The sequence below is a fragment of the Macrobrachium rosenbergii genome, chromosome 12, assembly GCF_040412425.1.
Source record: "Macrobrachium rosenbergii isolate ZJJX-2024 chromosome 12, ASM4041242v1, whole genome shotgun sequence".
NCBI lineage: Eukaryota > Metazoa > Arthropoda > Malacostraca > Decapoda > Palaemonidae > Macrobrachium > Macrobrachium rosenbergii.
The window spans coordinates 58,305,992-58,329,733 of NC_089752.1; the positions used below are offsets into that span (position 1 = coordinate 58,305,992).

A 23,742-nucleotide genomic window follows, 5' to 3' on the forward strand; every position below is an offset into this window, starting at 1 on the left:
AGCAGTCTTTTAAAACAGCATAGCTTTTATTCATTGCACAACACAGTGCCACTAGAACATATACCTACTCCTTTTACAAGGCGCCAGTGGTCTTTCATAAGAAACAAATTGCGAGAAACTTGTCATTATCTGTGACAAACAGTTTTCTGCGAATCGGAATGAGTGAAGAAGATAAGATATAAGTTTTACGTCATGAAACCCAAAAATTACAAATAGAAAAAATAATACAATGCAACATTAGGATGAATGGAAAGTTTGCTTTAACTGAAGAGAACACAACGGTGCATTAACTATTTAGCAATAATGGTCAAAGAATCAGTCCAGTCAGTTATCTGTTGACCAGTTAGAATGGAACACCAAAGATGGTCCCTTCTTAAAGTATACATGCATAATGTTGCATGGACTGCAACAAGAAATAAATAAATTCACACACACACGTACACACACACACACACACACACACACACACACACACACATATATATATATATATATATATATATATATATATATATATATATATATATATATATATATATATATATATATATATATATATATATATATATATATATATTATATATATATATATATATATATATATATATATACATTCAACTAGATTATTTGGAGGTAGACACACCAACTGACAGTCCGTAGACAAAATAAATCAACGACAAAGAAAGTTAAACGATTGGGTTCTGTAGGTTGGCGTTACAACAACAAGGGTTATATTTATAGTCATCGGCACGTAGAAAGAAAAATGTTGGTAGCAACACAAATAAGCAAGAGAACCGCCTTTTGAAATACAGCAAATTACATGAATCAGGGCAAAACGGAAGTAGTTGGAACATTCTGAAGTTTGACAGTCGGAAAAATATCTGTGGGAATTGTCGTGAAAATAAACAAAATAAAATAAAAACCCAAAATATGAGAGCAATAACCCTGAGAGGGATGACTGCTAACCTGCTGTAAAGCTTTAGTAAAAGGAATGAATATAAAAAGACACAGAAAAGATAGCATCTACTTATTTCAGTGGAATTTGGCAATCTACATCACGAGATTTCTCCAAAGCCTTGCCTTGATTTGATTTCATTTGTGACAGTTTGCAAGACATTGGAAGTTACCAGAGAACCAAAACCGTTTAAAATACAGGCTGTCTCCATTTAAGCTTAGCTATATGGCGAAAGATACACTGGACAATGATTCACGTTAAAATCTCGACATCACAAAATAAGCGTCTGTATTTCATGAAATTTAGCTAAACTGTCAGACTTATAATATGCGTATTCTACTATGCATCTGCAAATCTATTCTCCTGTTCTTGTAATGAATATTGATATTCGCTGTCAATAGCCAATCAGTCACGGGGAAGCAAAGTGAACGTATTTCCCGGCTTTAGTTAGTCTTAGTCGAAATGGCGTCAATCGCGTAGAGATGTACAGTATAGTTTCGTTTTTCTCTATAACAAAAATATTTTGTTTAAGACAGTCGTCTACAATCCTGCATATTCTTATAACAAAGTTTTCACATAATGAATATAAAAAAAATACTTCGGTTTCTAATTTTGGTTAGGCCTTTGAACAAAGCCAAAGAAATGAATTCTGTTGATGATCCTTTAGGCATGAAATTCAAAATGATAAACATGGTGCTACTTTGGCTTGTTATCTACGCATCACATACTCCGGGGTGCTAGTACTAAACACCGTACGGTAAATTTAAAGTAAACGGCCGCACGAAGATAGCGTTTATTAATACATAATTTGTCGACCACACAATACAGAAATGGGTGTACATAATAATTTCACCCTCCAGGGGCTAGTACTAAACATGGCGTCCCAAGGACCCTCCGCCATGTTTAATACTAGCACCTCGGAGTAGGTGACGCGTAGCTAACAAGCCAAAGTAGCACCGATAAATGTTATGTACAAAGTGGAAATCATCTACTAGTGGTGCAATGGGCGTATATAATAAATTCATCCTCCAGGGGCTAGTACTAAACATGGCGTCCCAAGGACCCTCCGCCATGTTTAATACTAGCACCTCGGAGTAGGTGACGCGTAGCTAACAAGCCTTAGTAGCACCGATAAATATTATGTACAAAATGGAAATCATCTACTATATAGTAGTGCAATATTACCAATGCAGGAATAAAAATGTAGCTTACAGGAGCTAATGAAGGTCGAAATATTAAAAATATATTACAAAAAAACATGAAAAAATCATAATGATGTAAAATATACGAAAGTCAGGCTAACTAAAGCTATTCCAAGTATGAGCAAATTAGTGGTAGGCCACTATTAGGCTAATGAATTTTCTTTCTTCACAGCCTACATAACGTAAGTATTCAATGCCAACAAATGGTTAACTACTTCACTTCTGAACTATAAAATACAACAGTTAATAACTGAAAAATAAGGACAGGACTAGCATACCTTTAACTAGCATTCTTGAGTACAGACATAGCTTGGTTGGTTATGAAGGTATGACACTGTGATGCCTCGTTAATAAAGATATTATATCCTTGATATTAATTGAACTAAAAAAAAACACACACATCCACTACTGAAAAATGACACAAAATAACATGCGATAATTATATAAAAAAATATCTTTTAACCTGGAACGATTGATCATCGTAGATTAGTGTCAACCGAATGCGATTACACATAAACACAAGAGTTAGTTTCAAAAGTGTAAACATACACACACACAGGAGTAAACTTCCTGTGTGCTTGTATATATATACATTATATATATATATATATATATATATATATATATATATATATATATATATATATATATATATATATAAAACTATCATTTTCATCTTTCTAACCCCCTGATAGAAGTAGGCCTATTCATATGCAAGAAAATCTCTAGTAATCTCTCTCTCTCCTTCCTTCCTTTACCAAACAATTAACTGGCTATTTCATACACATGAAAACAATTCTAATAAAATTTTGCCCTCTCTCTCACTTTTATGTTGACTTGCAGGTAGTCTCAACAAACAGGTCTAGGCCTAATTCCAATTTTGTGAATCTTAACCAGTGAACATGGTTTAATCAGGTTTATTTGCATTAGGAATCGAATGGAAGATATTACTTATTGTACATGTCCTTTAATTGCTAGAATTATCCTTATAACCCTACGGTTCATTCAGTTATACAAAACTCTCTCCTTTCTCTCAAATAACTGTCGCCTTCCTTTGCCCGACAAATAATTGGGCCATTTCATGCACATTAAAACAATTTCAATAAAATGTTCGTCTCTCTCTCTCTCTCGTATTGACTTGTATATCCCCTTGGCAGTTATTCTTAACTACACATAGGTCTAGGCACAATTTCAATCTTATCACTCTTGACCGGTCAAATATGGTTTATTTGCATGAGGAATTGAACGAAAGATCTGTTTATGCACTTTAATTGATAGAAGTATTCATATAAGCCTATAGATAATATATTTATCAACAATTTTAAATGTAATAGGTAGACTAAACCAAACTAAAGATATTAAATACCTGAATCAACAGTGACACTATAAATACAGAGGTAAACTTTGGTTCAGTATGGCATCATCCTTCAATTTTCTTGCATTTGCACGCAGTAGTTAAGCAATTCATGCCTGAGCTTTCTTGCATAATCGATTTGTTTAAAATTAACTGAACACACTTACATTTTTGGTTTATATGGTCGCTTCTGCAATGTTCATCCACTTCTTACACATTATCTTTAGGGAAACGGTAAAAGCTAACCTTTTCACTTCCAACATTGTCCATTTCTGTGTTACAGCATCCATTAATAGCACATATCACCATAGCAATAACATACTCAATTCCAAAAACTTCAAAAATTGTCACAAATTCGTGAAAACTCCGGCCTAGCTGTTGCCACCGCCCACATGCAACCAGAGCACCGTGTGACGTTATGCGCAGAAGAGAGAAGAGTTGAAAAATCGACCTCTGTGTAACATGTTAACTTCTTACATCTTGGTTTAGAGACGATAATTTTATTTTATCCAAGTATCGCATGTTATTTGGTGTGTCAGTTTTGCTTAGTGTTTCATTTTAGTTGAATTAGTTTCAAGGATCCAGTACCTCTATAGCCAAGTCATGTTTGTATTCGAGTCTGTTAGTTAAAGGTAGGCTAAGCCTGTTCTCATTTTGGTCATTAACTATAGTAATTTATAGTTCAGGAAATGAAGTAGGTAACCACTCGTTGGAAGTAGTTAGTTACCTTTTTAGGCTGTGAAGAAAGAAAATTCCTGAGGTTAATAGAGAGCACAACATAACCTCCACTCAGGGCTTGGCTCATAAAACCCCAGAAATCGTGGATGAACCCCTAATACAGCAAAACATTCACATCATTAGCTGCCTCACACACAAAGAAAACTCAATAACAGTAAGAATGTGTCTGTCCACCTGAAAAGTTTGCTATTCATATTTATGACCATGAGCTGAATGTCATGAACTCTTGGGAATTTTCTCGACAGACGTCACTGTATTTTCGTTGTGCCGATAGACTGCACGATCAGCCCACAATCTACGAAAGTGACTTAGCCCCCATGCAAGGATAAACGAGTCACGTACCAGGCTTTCCCAATTTACTTACAAAAATAAAACCATCTCAATCATCACCCATACATAACAAACACACAAAATCCCCTCAAAAAAAACACACACACACTAACGAACTTGCAATCTCCGTACCTACAACACGAAACAGGTGAGCTACACAATTGTCCTCAACCTCAAAGAAACCACTTTAATTTAATCACAACTAATGCAACGCCACCGCAGTATACAAACGCCCCAACAGTTATTCTTACCCAATAATTCTCACTACAACCAAGCAGGAGCACTCACATTTACTAACCTTACACAAACCTTTGAGCCCAAATACAGATCCCTGGGGCGACAAGGCAGAGACAAGCGTGCGACACACACTTCCCTGTCCAGGCGGTTGCTGATTGGGTTCTATTTGTAGTCACTCGGGCTTAAGGACCCCAAACTCACAACAAATCACTCAAACAGTCGACAGACGAAACATGACGTTGCATAGTGCGGCCGTATGTGCATTTCAACAAAATGTGCAGTAAGCTGTGTTTATGACGTGCCTTGTCTAGTAAGGTCCCACCATTCTGTGAGCCCCGTAGAATCGGCGGGAGTTTGAAGCGAAAAAATCCCGTTCACTGAACTTTTTCACTTCAAACTCTGTGTGGACCAACCATCAGTGCTTAAATATACCCCGTACAGGTTCAAGGTTCACGCTACCTATATCAAAGGTGCCACCATCTATAATTGTCCAGAATCATTCCCCATAGCATATCCTCTGATTATCCTGTATTCCGTACAGGGCCGGTGCTAGGAATTGTGGGGCCCAATTAGAAAGTTCAAACTCAACGACATGGTTCAAGGTCTCTCTCTCTCTCAAAACAATGTTTTCTTTAACCTGAGACGGCATCCTGCACTCAGAGATGAGCTGCTACGGTATACTTGTCACTATTATTATTATTATTATTATTATTATTATTATTATTATTATTATTATACAAATTAAGACGCTTTTTTGTCAAATATAAAACCGATTTTCCAAGTGAAAATATTCTGTTAATATAGTATGCATTATAATGTGAGGAACAATGCTTCCTCATTCTTCATTTCACGTTTTCGGTAGCAGTTTATTCTCCTTAGAACACAGAAAAATCTTCAAAATTGGTGCGGGGCCCAATTTGATCAAATTACAGTAGTCAAATAGGCTTAAAACCAGTTCTGTTCCCAAACCCTTAAAACACCCTGGGTCCCAGTAGGAGACAAAATGGAAGACAATTGAAGAGCACATAGAACAAGGGACCTCCCCAGGTGGGGGACAAATTTTACTGTGGAGTGGAATATAAAATGCATGTTCTAAGACCTATGAAGTCATTTAGCACTGAAAGGGAAACTGAGAGTAGTTAGCTTTTAAAGGTGTAACAGGAAGAAAACCTCACAACTGCACTATAAAGCAATTGTCAGAAGAGTGGAAAGTAAAATGGAAGAAAGAATATGAACGGAAGTACAGTAAAAGAAATTAAAAGGTTTGCAGCTAGGGGCCGAAGGGATGCTGCGAAGCTCCAGTAATGCCTACAGTGCACCATGTGAGGTTCACTGATGGCACTAGCCCCTACGGGACATACCACATTTACTATGCATGCTGTATTCCCAAACCCTTAAACTCACTGGTTCCAGGTAGGAGATAAAATAGAAGGCAATTGAAGAGCAAATAAATCATGGGATCTCCCCAGTTGGGGGACAAATTTTACTCTGGTAATCCCACTTCATTTCAGCTCTCAGTTAAGCTTGACCACAGGTAGCCTACTAGGTTTCTATGCATTTGTAAATTAAAATATTTGTTTGTTGTATGCTTATATATACAGCTGTATTGCAATAAAGCTTATTGATCAACAAGAAATGTACAGGGCAATGTAATGTAAAAAAAAAAAAAAAAAAACTGCTGTACATTACCTTCTAATGTACAGCAGTGGACTGATTCATTTATATATTTCATAAATGTGGATATACTGTTCGTAGAAAGATGCCATGAACCATACCACAATAGCTACTGGTAAATATCTTGAAAATTAGAAATATTGTAGAGTTATTGTCAGGATTAAAATATCTGTGGAAGTTCAGGAACAGGTAGAACAATATTACAAAGACAAATATAAAATATTTAATAAATTTGTAAATACAAATTTCTTGTCACCCCATGTTTCCATCTCTCACCACAGTAAGAAATGCTATAAAAAAAAATGCCTAAAGTAATACCTGTGCAATATACTTTGTTAATATTGAAGTAAAACTGATTCCTGATGCTACTGCAAGTTTACTGTAATATGAGGCAAAATCAAATAAAGGTGAGTCACTGATTAGATAAAACTAGGTGTTGGAAATTTTAAAATTTCTAATAATCTTAATGCCAACATTATCTAGTAAATGTGGAATGTATAAAGTGTCATGAAATTCCTAAATGCTGTGTGCTGCTTTTATGGATAAAATATAAGTAACTGCAACATGCAGCCAATCACAGAATAAAACAATGATGCTTTCCATCAAATCATGATATGCAAGGCACAACCATAACTGTTACTGGCTGCAAATTTGGATTTGCAATAGAATATGGGAATTCATCAATCCCATGACATGCAGCACCATGTTCCCCATTTAGATTAACAGCTATGACTGCCCCCATGAAATCTGGATAGTAAGTAGCAATGCGAAGGACAGACATTTCAGCAGCTTTCGTAGGAGAGAGACCATTCCGCATGCCTTCAACAGCAGTCAGTGCTGGCATGAAGCGCATCATCACATCCCCATCTCCAGTAGCTGCAGCACCTCCAACATGTCGATCAACGTATGATCCACTCCCAGGAACTGGGGAGTCACCAACTCTTCCAGGAACCTTGTATTTTGCACCATTTGTTGATGTTCCACAAGCAATATGACCTTCAAAGTCAATTGCAACCATCCCTATTGTATCATGGTTAGCCAGGTTGAAATTCTTGCCTTCTTTGGATACAAGCCATTTCTTTGCTTTCGTCAATACACTTGCAGGAACGTACGGACCACATGAGGTTGTTGGATCAGGTATAACATTTTTTCTGTAATTTGGCTGACACGAATTCTTAATCCAGTCTTCATGCATTTTTTTTGAATGATTTGTTGTCAGACTCTCTTCCTGAAACCCCATCATAAGAGCAAATTCAGTGGCTTGTTCACCAACCAGAAGAGTATGAGTAGTATGTTCCATAACCATACGAGCCACAGAAATGGCAGACTTGACTCGACGAAGGTCCCCGACAGCACCAACATCATGTGTTTGACTGTAAAAAAGTTCCGATTTTAATATTCCAATACTGTGCAAATAACTTTTCATACACATTCTGCTCCCAGTGTAAATCTAAACATACAACTGAAAAACTGACTTTTCATGTTAAGAACCAAGTAACTGTATTATAGTCTATTTACAGTGACAATAGCCATTACAAAATCTGCAGCAGAAATACAGTCGACGACCAGTATTCGCAAGGGATGCGTACCACTAACCCCCGCCAATAGCTAAAATCCACAAATACTTGACACTCCTCTAAAAATGCTTATAAATGCCTATTTTGATAGTTCAAACACCAAAAAGCCCTCAAAAAATGCTTATACCTGAATATTTTAATAGTTTTATCACAAGAAGTGTATCTAGTCATAAAAATTATATAAAAATACATTCATCTGTGAATATATCTCTATGAAAAATACCGCGATAGGCTAATTTTCCGCGAATAATGTGTATACTGTATATGTTCCACAGAGAAATCTGTGAATAGGTGAAGCCGTGAATCTGGAACCGCGAAATGGCGGGGGTCCACTGTACAGCAGATCCTTCATACTGTAGTATATAAATTTACATTAAAGAAATTATTAAAAATGTTACTATGATCAACATAGACCTGGCAACATACCAGCTTTTGAAAGCAGTCTTTGTAAGTTTATTAACCTTTACTTACTCTAACTTAAAAAAACAAACTCTAATGGCATATCATAATCCAGTAAGCTCTAGTATCATAACAGTCATATCAATTAGTACATATCTATCCTTTACTTCTAACCCATGAGTATTCCATATATCAAAGAGGAAAGGCAACACTGTAGATAACTCTTCCTCACCCATCCATAATCATGGCATCTAGAGTTGTTTCTCCACTCTCATCAGGACTTCCTCCAAATCCTACAGAACCATCACACTGAAGTAGCTCACACACTGTACATCCTTTCTCAACAGCATCAATGGCAGAGCCCTTGTCCTCATACAATACTTTCCAAGCTGTAAGAAAATAAATGGATTGGAAATACCAAACACAAATAAAACTGGGAAACAGTGGATTTTTGCCATGAAATAGCGATAAATTACTAGTGATCAACATCACAAAATACCACTGGAAAGGCATTTTGAATCAGTGACTTCTATGAGCTGTACCACATCTAGAGCAGTAGAATCTGTTAAAATAAGCAAGAGCTCTACCCAGGCTCAGTGTATCTGACCTTTTCTTTGCATTTCAAAGGCTTACATTCCTAGGTCATTGGAAAGCAGTACATTAATCAATGTGAGAACACACAAAAATATCTTATTAGGCAAGAAAGACAAGCATAGAAAACTATCATCAGAAGCACAGTAATACTCCTGGCCACTAATCCACTATTTCCTATGGCTCATAACCCCATCTCTAGCAATGAATCAGCCAGCTCTAGGGAGAAAAAGCAAAAAATATTGAAAAGTTACTAAAAGATAGTACAGTATCCAAGGAAAGAGCATAGAAAACTAAGGACTTCTTTAATACAAATAAATTTTAAATGACTTAAACTATTGTCGATGGAGTGAAAGATGATAGTGCAAAGGCAGCTAGACAGTAGAACCTAAGCACAGTAGAGAAAAAGGAATGCAAAAGAGATCTTGAAGGCATCCTGCATGGACTTGATGTGAAAGGAACATGAGGTTCCATTTACATTCTGAATAAAAAAGGACATAATGCTGTACTGCATTTCTGACACCCAAATGTACAATAATAATTCCATACAACTACAAAAGAAACCCCGCAAAACAGGATATTGTTATTTTAGGACTTATAAAAATCAAGGAACTTTACAACCCAAAGTCAAAATGAATTTTTTGTCCATATTTACAACCAAAATTACATAAGTAAAGTATTGTACTAATGAATGGAAATTTTTGCACTACAGATTTAATCAAGATTCTTTGAAAATTTATTAATATATAATTAGATAAATACAGGGTATGCATGCATAAAATGTCCAAACCTTTGAAAATGATATTTTAATGATAAAATAAAGTTTGTTCATACTTACCTGGCAGATATATATATAGCTGTATTCTCCGAAGGTCCGACAGAATTTCAAATTTCGCGGCACACGCAGTGGCCGGTCAGGTGGTTAGTACCCATTCCCGCCGCTGGGAGGCGGTATCAGGAACCATTCCCATTTTCTATTCAGATTTTCTAACGCCACTGTCTCCTGAGGGGAGGAGGGAGGGCAATATAAATATATATCTGCCAGGTAAGTATGAACAAACTTATTTTATCATTAAAATATCATTTTGTTCATGAGACTTACCTGCCAGATATATATATAGCTGAATACCACCTTTGGAGGGGGTAGAGACAGCCAAGAATTAGAAAAAAACCAATTATTGGTAAAAATATTTTGGTTCCTTATCTGATAGCGTAGCTGACTGAGTGGTTACTGTCACTCTAGTCTGCTTCTGCTTTACTAGAGACCCCAGCGAGGTAGTGACCTATATAGCTGGCGACTTCTAGATGATCTGTCAACGGGGCGTGACCACAATGTGACTAGATCATAAGCCCATACAAAGAGGACAAAAGAGCATTACTAACCACCTAACCAACACCTAAAGCGTTAGTTTGCAAGGGATTGGGAAGACTGCCTCCAGTAGTCGACCCAACAACCACAAAAACACAATTAAAGGGATAGGATCAGAGTTACCCCCTGTCCCCAAGGTTGCTGAAGCAGCAATGTAAGGGGTCCCAGCGAAAAGCAATTTCGTATGCTACCTAAACATCTTGCCAAGAGTGTGAGGCAAACACCGAATTGACTTCGCCAAAATGTGGCACTAAAAATGTCACTGAGTACCATATTTTCTTGAAGCCATGGAGGTAGCAACTGCCCTCACCTCGTGGCGTTAACTCTCAACAACTTGAAGTTGAGTCGTCACAACTAGAGTGTGCGTCATAATGACGTCCCTAATGAAGAATGCCAGTGCATTCTTCGACATAGGTTTAACTGGTTGTCTCACAGACCACTATAAAACATCCAATGGACCACGAGTGTCCTGTGTTCTTTTAAGGTAGTACTTGAGCTCTAACTGGACATAGAACTCCCTCAGGTTCCTGTCCAATAAGGTCTGCTAAACCTTTGATTACAAAGTGTCTAGGCCAAGGGTTAGAAGACCTATCATTCTTAGCCAAGAACTTTGGGCTTAAAGAATAGACGGCATTGTGTTCCTTGAAGCCCACATGACGGCCTCGAACTTCTCTCACTCCCTTACGCGAGGAATGCCATTTGAGTAACATCCTTAAGAGATGCAGAGTGGAGAGGCTCAAAAGGACTAAACATCAAAAACTTGAGCATTACGTCCAAGTTCCAAGCAGGGGAAATCAGCTGAGGAACCTTGGACGTCTTGAAAGAGCTCGTAAGATCGTGGAGGTCCTTATTGTCAGACAAAGCTAATCCTCTGTGTCTGAATACAATCGAAAGCATGCTCGATAACACTTGATAGTCGGAACTGCTATATCGAGTTTTCTCTTAAGTAAAGGAGAAAATCCATAACCTGGCTCACAGTGATAGAGGAAGAGGAAAGCCCTTCTTCTACACCAACCTTTGAAGGTTGCTCACTTCGCTAGATATATCCTTTAGATGAAGAACTTCTGGCTCTAGCGATGGCCCGTGCCACCTGGCCAGAAAAACCCCTTCGCTCTGACCAAGTTTCGATAGTCTGAAAGCAGTCAGGTTCAGAGCGGGGAGATTCAAAGATATCTCGTGAAGTGGGTTTGTATGAGCAGGTCTGCTCTCATAGGGAAGGGTCCTCGAACGTCTACCAACCAGAAGAGAAACCCCGAGAACCAGTGGTTCGAAGGCCAAAACGTGGGGATGAGAGTCATACTCGTCCCTCAGAGACGCGAACTTGGCATGACTTCTCCCAGAATTTAGAACAGGGGAAAAAGGCGAACATCTATTCCGTCAATCCCAGGGAAGAGCAACTATCGCAACTGCCCCAGGGTCAGTACAGATGAGCTTTATAGAGGAGCCTCGCTGTTCTTGAGGTCGTGAAAATATCCACAAGATGGCGACCCCAAAATTTCCAAAATCTTGGCAAACCTCCCTGATGAAGGGTCCATTCTTTCGGCAGGAGTTGATGGCGCCAACAGAGCAGGTCTGCTCGAACATTTTCGACCCCTGCAACAAAACTTGTGAGAATCGAAATGTTGCGAGCATAGGCTCAAAGAATAATCTCTCTTGCAAGGCTGAACAGGGAACAAGTAGTATTGTCCGAGTTTGCTAGAACTACACGATTGCAAACTTGGACTCGAAGAATTGGCGAGCTAAAGATGGCCGCCAAATCTTTGAAGTCGATGTGCCAGGACACCTGTTCCTCTCCAGGTTCCTAACACTTTCTCTCCTCTAGTGTTGCCCCCAACCTGTTTGACGACCCGTCGGAAAACAACACTAGGTTGGGGTTCAGAAGCTTGAGGGAGATCCCTTACTGCAATTCCGTTGGATCGAGCCACCACCACAGATCCTCTTTATATAAGGGAAGAATTCTCAATTCCTCTTCAAGTCTTCCTTGCTTTGTCAGTTCTCCAACAAAAAGAACTGAAGAGGCCTGAGATGCAGACTCCCAGAAAAACAAACTTCTCCAGCGAGGAAATGGTCCCCAGCAGACTCATTCCTTCCTTCACCTAGCATGTTTCCTTTTCCAAGAAGGCCTAAACTTTTCGTACATAGAAGTTGCCGTTCTTGCGACGGAGACGCTATAAAAGCCGCTGAATAGATCTGAATTCCCAGACACAATGGACAGTGAGGGAATCAGCTGCGACTTCTCCACAGACCAGAAGTCCCAGGGACTTCACGAGTTGCAGAGTCAACTGAAGGTCCTCCAGATACCTTCGCCGACGGCGCTTTCGTAATCAACCAGTCGTCCAAGTAGAGTGAGATCCTGACGTGCGACAGATGCAACTGCATCGCAACGTTTTTTCATGAGGCGATGTAAACACCCTCGAGCAAAATGTGACGCCAACAGCATCTGGTGTTTCCCAGGCGGTCAACCATCCAAGTACTGACCAGACCCAACGTTGCTTAACCGCTGATCGGACGAGAAGCGGTGTTTTCAACGTGGTATGGCCGTTGTGCAGAGTCCAAAGCAGAGCCCTGAACTGGTACGTCTAGTCCCCAAGACAACCTGAGATACTTCACCGATCATTGGATGAATTGGGCGTGAAGATAAGTATCTTGGAGATCCAAAGATACCATCCAATCCCCGGGATGAAGGGCTCCTAGTATTGACTGCTAGGTCTCCATCTTGAACTTTTCCTTCCGACCAAGTTGTTCGACCTGTTGACGTCCAAGACGGGTCTCCAGCCTACTGAAAGTTTCGGGACTAGAAACAATCTGTAGTAAAATCCCGGGAACACCGGTCAATATCTGTTCCACTGCTCTCTCGCTCGAACATCTTTGAGCAGGTCAAACAATTTTCTGTTTGACAGGAAGGCAGTTGGGAAACAAAAAACAAAAGAGGAGACAGGAAGGGGAATCAAGTAACCTCTCTCTAACAGTAGGAGGGACCAAACGTCTGCCCTCACTCTTTTTCCAGGCTTGTGCAAATGAAGCCTGGTTGCAAAGGGAGTCTGGAGATGAAGGAGTCACTTGCTACCTCTTGGAAGTGACATTTCTTCGGGAAAAAACTCTTTCTCGTGGTGCGGGTCTCGTGTTGCTTCCCATGGAAGCCCCTTTGTTATGCAAACATTTAGCTTTCGTTTACTTTTTTGTATCTGAGATCGGTGCAAGCGTTATGAAGGAGATATTTTTTGCTTCTCTGTGTATTTATTTGCTTGCCGTTACACAGTTTGATGTTTTTATGACATAATGAAAAGCCAAAAATAGACCTGCAAAGTAATATAACTTCGCTAAATGAAGCTAAATGAAGCGAGTGTCAAAACACGGCTGAGGTTGGCCAGCGACGTTTACTTAGTCAAGCTCTGAGCTGCTACTGACTGACTGCCACTGACTGCCCTGCGGCATTCCTGTCTTTCGCTGATCGTACTATGTCCACAGGGTTGCCATAGATCGCATTAGATATTATTTCATAGCTAAAGGAAATTACCACCGATATACTGACAATATCATTACATTATATGAAAAATGTAATTTGACCTATGATAGGTTACTGTTTTGTTTAAAACTTCTAACTGTGGCGAACTTTTAAATAAAACTTTCTGAGAAGATAGTCAGGATATGTATGATGCCATATATAAAATATCCCAGAAAATTTTATTTCCGATTTTTTTCGTCAAACGCTCCCCTTAAGACAAAGACAACTGCGAGGGTGGAGAGAGAGGAGCCGACGGGTTGAAAAGTCTCAGGAAACAGATCCCTAAGAAAAAGCCAGAGTCTGATAATCAGAGGAAGAAGAAGACGAAAGAAGTTTCTCTTCATACAAAGGCTGTGACGAAAGAGGATGTTCTTCGCGGCTGGTGGGTCTTGAGTGAGTGGTGAAAGTAGTTCCGATTCGGCCGATACGTAAGCGGAACTCCCGCGAACGAAGAAGTCGTCAACTAGAGCACATTATAGTAAACATAAAAAATGTGGAACGCCACGATTAGCGTGTCATCCGCATGAAGAGCCATGCTAATCTTCTCTGTATCGTTCCAATTGGTATATGTAGGCTACTGCCGAAGCAAGTACTGGCTAAATTAAGAAGGACATCAGATGTTGAAGCGGGTAGTTGTGCGACATGATAAACAACTGAGCGGTGTCAACACAAGACTTGAAGCTATACGGGCGAAAGCGCGGAGCGTCATGGCGTGATGCGCGAGGCTCCGTGGCAAGTACTAGAAGAAGAGAGTCACAGCGTGGCGCGGCGTCATGGCTAGGCGCGCGCGCGTCAAGGTGAGGAAGCGGCGTGTGGCGTGAGAAGCGCCGCACGAAGAGCAAGACGCGCTCCTGGCGCGAGACAAGAGAAAAGGCCAACACCTCAACTCGGGAAGGCGAATAGGAAGCCACTAAACACTCTCTCTAGACGACAGACGCTCTGTATCGTTCTCCGAGCGGGAGACGAAGGTGAAAGTCTGTACCTCTAACAGGCAGATACGAATCTTGAAAGGTTCATGAGAGCATCCAGCTGTTGTTGCAAACCCAACAAAAACTTAGCGTTGGAGAAGCCACTCTCGGGAGAAGGGCTGAACCTGAGAGAAGGAAAGGGGCGAGAGACGTATACTTCCTTCCACAGGGAAGAAGCTCTAGCCCTTGCCTTAGCGCGACAGGGGGGTCAAGTAGAGTGATCATCGAAAAACACTTTATTCTCTTCTGCAGAGGAAGTTCCACGCAACTTTCGGGGAAGAGTACAAACGTCTAGAGGAAGAGGACGTGAAGCGTCCTCTCCTCTAAGCTTCTCTTAAGAGGGCGAGTCCAACCGAGAGCTCCAACCCCGGGAGGCGGGGAGGACGTGTCGGAGGGACGAAGCAATCCTTTAGGATGCGTGCCTGAGCACGATCCCTGGCAGCCTGGGTAGCGTCATCAGGACCTGCCGAAGGGCGCCAGATCGGTGGAAGCCCCGTAACCCTCATGCGACTTCGACATGCCCCCTCCCTGGTCCTGGGAGTTCGACAGAGGTCCAGGCCTAGAGGCATTATAGGGCCGATCTGACGCCCCCTCCACAACACTAGGGGCACTAGCACTAACACTATGCGTTTGAATTGCATTCACTTTAGTTTCAAGAGCACGCATTGACTCCACACGAGAGCCAGGGAATTACCTTCTGCAGCAACAAACTACAGGTTAGTAATAAATTTATTACAGGGTTACTAGTAGGAGAAAACCCTGACTGTCCAACTAAGGATGCACTCTGGGAGGAAGATTTCCTCAGCCTATCACGCCCAATTTAAGCATATAGGCTTCATATTACTTCCACTCACCCTCAGACAATCCCCACACATTCATTACCGATTATCATAGAGCATTGAACACCCTTACATATATACATAAAGAGTGAGGAACTATCAAAGTCTTCGATAGCCTCACCTTACATTCACCCAAGCTACAGACTCGATAGCTAGAGGTAAGACATCTTAATTATAAGAAAAGTCAAAAGCAAAATCAAAAAACGGTCCACAAAGAGCGTATGCCAAGTCACAGATCCAGTCGAATACCAAAAAACAACCAAAATACTTAAGTGACAACAAATTTCCTGAAATCCAAAAGGCGGAGGAACTGACAACAGGTGTTGACAGTCCGGCGACAGAGAAAATCTGAATAGAAAATGGGAATGGTTCCTGATACCGCCTCCCAGCGGCGGGAATGGGTACTAACCACCTGACCGGCCACTGCGTGCCGCGAAATTTGAAATTCTGTCGGACCTTCGAGAATACAGCTATATATATATCTGGCAGGTAAGTCTCATGAACAAACTTATATTTCAGTTCAACCCAACATGGCTGTTTGCATACAATGCTATCATGCTTATTTTCAATTATTTTAGTGAAAATCTAACAGTAATACACTCTTTAAACAAAAATAACAGTATGTAATAATTTCCATACTAGGTACTGTACCAACAACCCTAGATTTCAGTAAGAGTGGACCTGATATAAAAAGTGACTTTTCTAAACAATAACTAAAGTAGAAGATCAAATGAATTTCACATGCCTTTCTCAGTAGCATTGGTGAATCTCCAAGTATTCACCACCAATGGTATTGAAGGATTTGTTGCACTAAGTCTCTGTCCAATGTTCCTATTGGCTAAAATAACCAGAATGACTATCATAGGCAGTACTGTCCACAGAGTTGACAAAAATCGTCTCATGGCTATCCTTCCTGAAAATAATACAGGGTAAGTATTACCAGATAACTTTTCTTCATGCACTAAAATATTTTTCATGTTGCCCAAGATCAGAAAAACAATAATTTTCAAATCATCTTTATGTTTCCAAATATACAAATACTCATTATATTATACCTAACAAACTCTACTGTGCATGTTTTACACGTCTATAGTAGAAAAGTTAGCCAACCCAGAATGAGGAGAAGAAACTGCATTGTTCACTCCAGCATGCTAAGAGATAAATCCAGTCTCTGGATTTGGAGGACAAACCTTATTCTAAAAGGAATCAGTATACAGTACCTGTATTTAGAAATATCAGATGCTTTCCATTTCCAGTGGATACATTCAACATGATTTCCTATAGTACTAGAAAGAATATGACCAGATGTTTGGCTACTATCAAGTAGTATGGTTTCCATCCAGTAGTCTAGCTACCATGGAGCAGGTATGTCATGAAGAGCTAGTCATACAAAGAGGCAAGGGTAAAAACCTTTATTCTGGTAGCTAAATGTGCTTCCAAGCCATTTGTGCAAATAGCATTTTTTGTGCTGAACAATTTCCACGTACTACAACTAGAAGTTGAAAACTTTAGGCAGAGCACCCTAGTAGTACACACTTTGCTGGACATAATAAGAAGTAGGCTGCCACCTGATGTATGCCAGAGTCTATCAGAGTTCAGCTTTGGGTAGTTCCAGCAACATCTAAAATGTAAAATAGTCAAAGATATCTAAAACTCATCAACAGATAATCTGAGAACCAATCAGGTGCAAAAACTTCCCCAGGCATCTAACCATTTAGGCAAACTAAAAGTTACTTAAGGTGTAGGATTACAGGTATCTGAAAGTTACTATCAGGTAGTTTCATCAGTCAAAGTGCATGAATGGTCATGAGTACAGTAATACCTCAATCTTATGCTATTTGAGTTGCGCAAATTCACAGACTTTTCATTGGAACCTAACTAATTGGTATATGCAATTTTTTCACAGACACGCAACATTTGCGAAATCCTCAAGAGACCCTGCAGAAGTGTTTATGTTTAATTTTTGAAGTGATTCGTAAGTTTTCATGCTTTTATGTGTAAAATCTGTATGAAAAATTTATTATTTTTATTTTTGTATATGCATAAATGATACAAAGGTAAACAGCACATACAGTTAGTGTACTTTTACAAGACGTGATACCCATTCGCAAAGTTACAGCACTTTTCAGAGATGATACCCCGCAGAATGTGCTTGTTTAATTTTTTGAAGTACTGCACATTTATAAGTTTCCACGCTTTTTAGTGTAAAATTGGTACGGAAAATTCATATTATTTATAATTTTGTGCATAAATATGATACAAAGGCAGTACAGTCACTGTATTATGCCCATTCGCAAAGTCTTTGTCACTAGGACCACACACGACCTCGAGATGAGGTTCTTCAGTCACGCCGGTTTGATAAAATGAATTCGTTACTGTACTAAAACACATTAGAGGCATAACTAAGTGTTGTATTAGTGTCGTTCTGTGAAAAATACTCTGTTAACCTCAGAGAAAACTGCTGGTGCAATCTGTATTACATGTAATTACAGCATGTACAGTTAGTGTACTTTTACAAGATGTGATACCAATTCAAAAAATTCTTGCACTTTTCAAAGATGTGGTACCCCTGCAAAAAGTGTTTGTTTAATTTCTGAAGTATTTTATTAGTTTTCATGCTTTTAAGTGTAAAATTGGTATGGAAAATTTATATTACAGTCCTCTCTCTCTCTTGTTCATAGTTAGCGCTCACACGCTTTTACAAATTATTTCTCTGTACGATTTTACCTGTACCGTACATAATTTTGAATTTATAGAATTTTAACTTTACCTCCTGCGAACATCACTTTATTTTACTGAATTGTGTAGCCTACCTTCGTTATGACTGCGATTTATGACTACTCTGTGAATGAAAAAGAAAATGGCATCCCATGAATTAGGGGTAACATTAGTATACATACGAACCTACTGTAAATGCACTAGTGTGGTAAATACAGTACCCATTATGATACTGTACTGTATGTCAAGCATTTATTTCTTTTCTAGGGTTAATGTATTATGCTAACTTTTAAATGAAATTACACTAATTTTAATTTCATTTAAAAGTTTTGGGAGCACAATTAGGGTCATATTTAATGTTTAAATTCTAGAAATAAGCATTTATCAGCATTTTCAGTGACTGTATTAAACTTATGCGAATACTCACCGTGAGCGAGGGGTTCTAGAACCCAACCTCGTGTAAGTTCGAGGTTAGGAATTCCAACATCAAGAGGACAGAACATTATTCCACCTGGCAACTCAGTTACCATGAGTAGCTATCAAGGACATAAGTTTCGACCTCCTGACAAAGTTGGACTAGCAACTTCACCCTTCCACTTCCCAAATTTAAAATAAAAAGCACATTTGAGAGGGTGGAGGGTAGGGTCAGATAAATAGTAGTCCCCTAGGTGAGATCAAGTGGACTGGGGTGGTTCCTGGATGTAAATCTCCTGGTCAGGTTAGGTTATGGAATATTTAGGAAACAGCATCCTGAGCAATGTTATGTTCAATGGGAGGACCAGGGTGGACGGAGAGCTTCGGATAAAACATTTCAAGTTGCATTTTACCTTATTTGGGTAATTTTCTTTTTTTATAAAGAGAATAGAGATGAAGCCTTTAGTTCTCCCGCTACTTTTCTTTTCCTTTGAGTGGATTTTACCATCACTGTTAGCATTAATCCCTTATTTATGTGCAACCAAAAACCTTGGTCTCCTGCTGTGATTCCATGCAATGTTAGATGGTCATGGATAGGGCAAGCCAAGAAGAAACAGTTACACTGACCAAAGAAAAATGGTGAAAAGATATCTCACACACCAAACAATAAATAGACATAGTATATACATATAATATCTTGCCTAAAATTATAAACTATTTAATTTAAGCTGGCCTTGACCAATTACTGTAGGCTTGAGTTTGGAGTGGAATTGAATATAAAATCTAGGCCAGAGGCCATGCTCTGGGACCTATGAGGTTACTCACTGCCGGAAGGGAAATTGAGAGTAAAAAGGTTTTAAAAGTGTAACAAGAGGAAAACCTTGCAGTTGCACTATGAAACAATTGTTAGGAGATGTTGGAAAGAAAGAGGCAAGAAAGAGAATATGAATGTAGGTACAGTAAAGATAGGGCAGGTCAAAAAGCAAAAACTACATTGTCCTGAGAAAAAGTGAAAATATACGCTACATACCAAACAATAAGTAAAGTGTAAACATAATATAATGCCTAAAATTATAAGGCACTTAATTTAAGCTGGCCTTGACCAATTACTGTACTGTAGGCTCGAGTTTGGACTGTTTGCCCAACTAGCCTTAGATAGTTCTTATCATGAGAATGTCATTTTTTTTAATTGGGTGTGATGGTTGGATCGAATATTAATTTAAATCATTATTGCCTTTTGCACTTGAAAATATCACTTTCCTACATTTTAATGTTGGTTATAAACCTTTCTGACGTTCGTTATGTTTGCAAATGATCTAAGCAACCGCACCTGACCTAACTTAAGGTACCAGGTCTTTACCCTAGTGAAGTGATTCTCAACCGCTGTGCCATGGCACACTGGTGTGCCACAGTAAGACTTTTTATTATCTGAACAACTATGGAAAGAAATGGACTCCCAGCATGCCAGATTACTAATGCATACCGAAGTTTGATGGCTGTGGAAAGGTAAAGTGTTAACTCATGTTCAAGAATTACACAAGAAATTAAGTGCATTTTTTGACCGAGAAAAGCAGGGAAAATTCTGTGGATATCTTCGTTGCGAATTTTGGGTGTCTAAACTGGAATACTTAATAGAAATATTTAGTAAATTAAACAATACAAGCAGTAGCATGCAAGGTAGATATGAAAATATTCTAACTTCAACAGATAAACTGGCTGCCCTAAAAAAGAAAATTGTTATTTGGAAAAATAGAGCAAGCTCAGGTAATTCTGATATGTTTCCTTCAATGCATACCACTCGCATTAAAAAATTATCCCCATTGTGGTTACTTATCTGACAGCGCTCTTTGAAAACATCAACCATTATTTTCCATCACAGAAAAGTATGATTGGATTCGAAATCCCTTCATAAATGTTCCTTCTAATACTGGACAACAGGTATATGAAGAAGAAGAACTGGCCACCATTTCTAGTGATCAAGGGCTTAAAATAAAACATTCAACAGTACCCATTGATGCATTTTGGATTTCTATGCAACAGGAATATCCCATATTAGCTAAAAAAGCTTTATCACTTCTGTTACAATTCTCTACTTCTTATCTATGTGAACTAGGCTTCTCAACCCTAAATAACATCAAAACTAATAAGCGTGAGACACTACGCTCAACTGAAGAAATGAGGTCTGCTTATCACACATTCAACCAAATATTGAAGAGGTCGCAAAAAAACACCAAGCACAGGTTTCACACTAATAAGCTGTACAATTGACTGAATAGAAATACTGAAATAAAGTAAGTTCATATTTATACATTTTTTTTTAAGTCTGTGGTTCCATCTCATAATATTTAAATGCATAATCTTTTAAATTTTGCTAAGTGTGCCGTGATATTCTTATGAGATTTTAGGTGTGCTGTTGGTATAAAAGGGTTGAGAAACACTGCCCTAGTGCATAATAGGCCTATTATGTAGTTGGTTGGGTTATTCGCAACTGAAACGAACATAAGAAATGTTCAGAGCACACATTAAAGCATAGGAAATTTATATTTTCAAGTCCAATATGTGATAATGGGGTAGAACTAAGTATTTGCTCTGCGTTGGGTATTACCTTGGAAATTTACTTTTTCTAAATTATTCTGGTTACTTATCAAGAATTTACTATTATTTTTTGTCACTCTACTGTAATTAACCTCACAACTGATTATATTTTTGCTATTGCGCAAGCGCAATGTTATAGGGGAACTTTTAGTAGAAAGTGGAGTTTCCTTCACGGGGGGGCAGGGTCGGGGGGCAGAGCCCCCTAGCTAAGTAACATAGCCTACTAGGTTAGGTTAGGTTAGGGTATGTTAGGTTAAAATGGTTCTTTTTATAATAGATTTCCTTAGCCAATCCCTTCTTGAACATATGGCTCCGTAATGACTTTCATATTCGTGGAACTGTTTCTTACAGTCCGTGCAGGGCTAATACTTAGAAATAACGATAATGGATTAATTCAAAATTTTCCCAATTAAAGTTATGCCTTTATTGTCTTTCACCATAAGTTAGGCTGTGCTGTAAGGGCCTTGTGCCCACCATTAGGTTCGTTTTTTTTCAACAAAGAAAGGATTGAAAGGTAAAAATATATGCCCTTAGCCAAAATAACAATGAAAAACACGGTAGATGTAATTTGGGTAGAACTATATAGTAGCTCCGCGGCGGCGATTTCCTTCTAACTTGACTTTTTCTACAGTTTTTTGGTTGCTAATTATAGATTTACCCTCAATTTTTGTCGCACGAATATAATCAAACTGTAATTAACCCCCGAAGTCCATCCAACAAAGGGTTCCATACGCGATCTTCATAAGACAGAGCACGGGTACGTCTGTTTGGAACGGTTCATATCCCGTCCGGCAAGTGCAATAACTTGTTAACGTAAGGGTACCGCGGCCCCCGGGGCCAGTACTAAACACGGCGAAGGGGCATTCCATTTGGCCGACGACAAAAAAATGCACCGCCAGTATCAGAAGCCCTAAAAGTGTAGAAGAAAACAGTTTCCAAGATAAAAACAGGCGCGGAGCTAAAGACTTGAGAAGTAAACACTTACTATATAATAGACGAACGCCGAATATGGTTGGCATGTACCCGAACTTCACCTTTATATCCCGTTGTTGTCTAATAATAGTTCATGATCAGCTGATTGAAGCTCTTCCCCCTCAGTGTAAACAAACGCCCGGTTACGTCATCCGAAGCATCTAACGTCCGCTGCTTACGCGCTCTCTCTCTCTCTCTCTCTCTCTCTCTCTCTCTCTCTCTCTCTCTCTCTCTCTCTCTCTCTCTCTCTCTCTCTCTCTCTCTCTATGCGTATGTATGTATCTATATGTGTGTGTGTGAGTACGCGTCTGTTTTCTGAATAACAAGGCATGAAAATCTACCACAGGACTAGATACTTTGAGGAATCTCTCATCAGTTTTCGTTCTAATAGAAGGAATTTTCTCGAAAATTCATCTAAAATCAGATCATATTTAAAACACCGTCCACTTCCTATTTATTTTTTATTGTGTAATGAAAATAGTCTAAGGGTAATTATAAAAAAATCATGAACAAGAAAAAGATCAACGTAATTCAGTTTAGACTTTAGAGGAACATATTCTATCTATTGCGCTTCACTTGTACAAAAAAAAAGTTTATTAAGCAAGTCTTTAAAAATATTTGGTAACTTTCCTATCTAAGGAATTATAGAAGTTGCGTACCAGCTGTGACAAGATTATGGAAGTATTTTCCTAGCAATTTGGTTGGATCGTTGGAGCTCCAAAATTTCAAATGGGTTCGTTTTTTTTTTTTTTTAGGCTAAGGGGGTGGGGGCAGGTTTGTCTATTTTAACTTGTTTGTTTTGTTTTTTTAATTTCTTATAGAAAGTTTATTCTTTATTTCCACATTTCTTTCTGTGCAGTGGGTTGCTGTCTCATCTCTACTGAAGCCTTTTGGCTTGTACATTCTGCTTTTCCAGTTAGGGTTGCAACTTGGTTACGTATCTCATAAATATGATGCAATTGCAGATTACTTGAACATAGCTAATTTTTTACTGGACAAGCAACCTACACTAGGTATAAGAAAGTACTAGCTAAATTCGGCTTCATTAGACGTGAAGAAAAAATTAACCAAAAAGCAAGTAGAGGAACTATTTAAGACACCCGCACACTGAGCTGAGACTGTACTATAAAGACAGCTAAGGATGTGAAAACTGTTTATCAACTGTAATTTCCGAAATATTTTGCTGTCTTATATTATTTAACATGTATATAACAAAATAAAATTCACTTCAGCAACTATACAGTACTCAAAATTGCTATGGGATAACTGGGGTGAGAAGTACTCGAGGTGACTGTTTTGAGTCCG

General features: G+C 38.9%; 1 protein-coding gene, 1 non-coding gene and 1 pseudogene across 3 annotated transcripts; all 3 read right to left on the reverse strand.

Annotated features, from left to right (window-relative positions):
• Positions 1-6,698: 6,698 nt before the first annotated feature.
• Positions 6,699-22,680, reverse strand: LOC136843684 (N(4)-(Beta-N-acetylglucosaminyl)-L-asparaginase). 2 transcript variants are annotated; one of them, XM_067112246.1, is made up of 4 exons: positions 22,451-22,680; positions 16,484-16,651; positions 8,699-8,855; positions 6,699-7,863 (listed from the first exon to the last, which is right to left on the reverse strand). In XM_067112246.1, exons 1-4 carry the CDS (start codon positions 22,482-22,484, stop codon positions 7,098-7,100), a joined length of 1,125 nt encoding a protein of 374 aa, XP_066968347.1. In that variant the 5' UTR covers positions 22,485-22,680; the 3' UTR covers positions 6,699-7,097. The 2 variants fall into 2 exon arrangements, with proteins under 2 accessions (XP_066968347.1, XP_066968348.1); XM_067112247.1 differs by having other exon boundaries at positions 22,500-22,626.
• Positions 12,855-12,972, reverse strand: LOC136844517 (5S ribosomal RNA; annotated as a pseudogene).
• On the reverse strand, positions 14,419-14,520 carry LOC136844505 (U6 spliceosomal RNA). The gene has a single exon (XR_010854901.1). It is a non-coding gene; the product is annotated as a U6 spliceosomal RNA (small nuclear RNA).
• Positions 22,681-23,742: the final 1,062 nt, after the last annotated feature.

Coding starts and splice junctions, on each gene's coding strand:
- LOC136843684 (XM_067112246.1), bottom strand. CDS start 22,484: ATGCCAACCATATTCGGCGTTCGTCTATTATATA. Junction 16,652..22,450: donor CGGCGTTCGTCTATTATATA/GTAAGTGTTTAC, acceptor TATTATTTTCAG/GAAGGATAGCCATGAGACGA. Junction 7,864..8,698: donor GATGCCATGATTATGGATGG/GTGAGGAAGAGT, acceptor ACTTTTTTACAG/TCAAACACATGATGTTGGTG.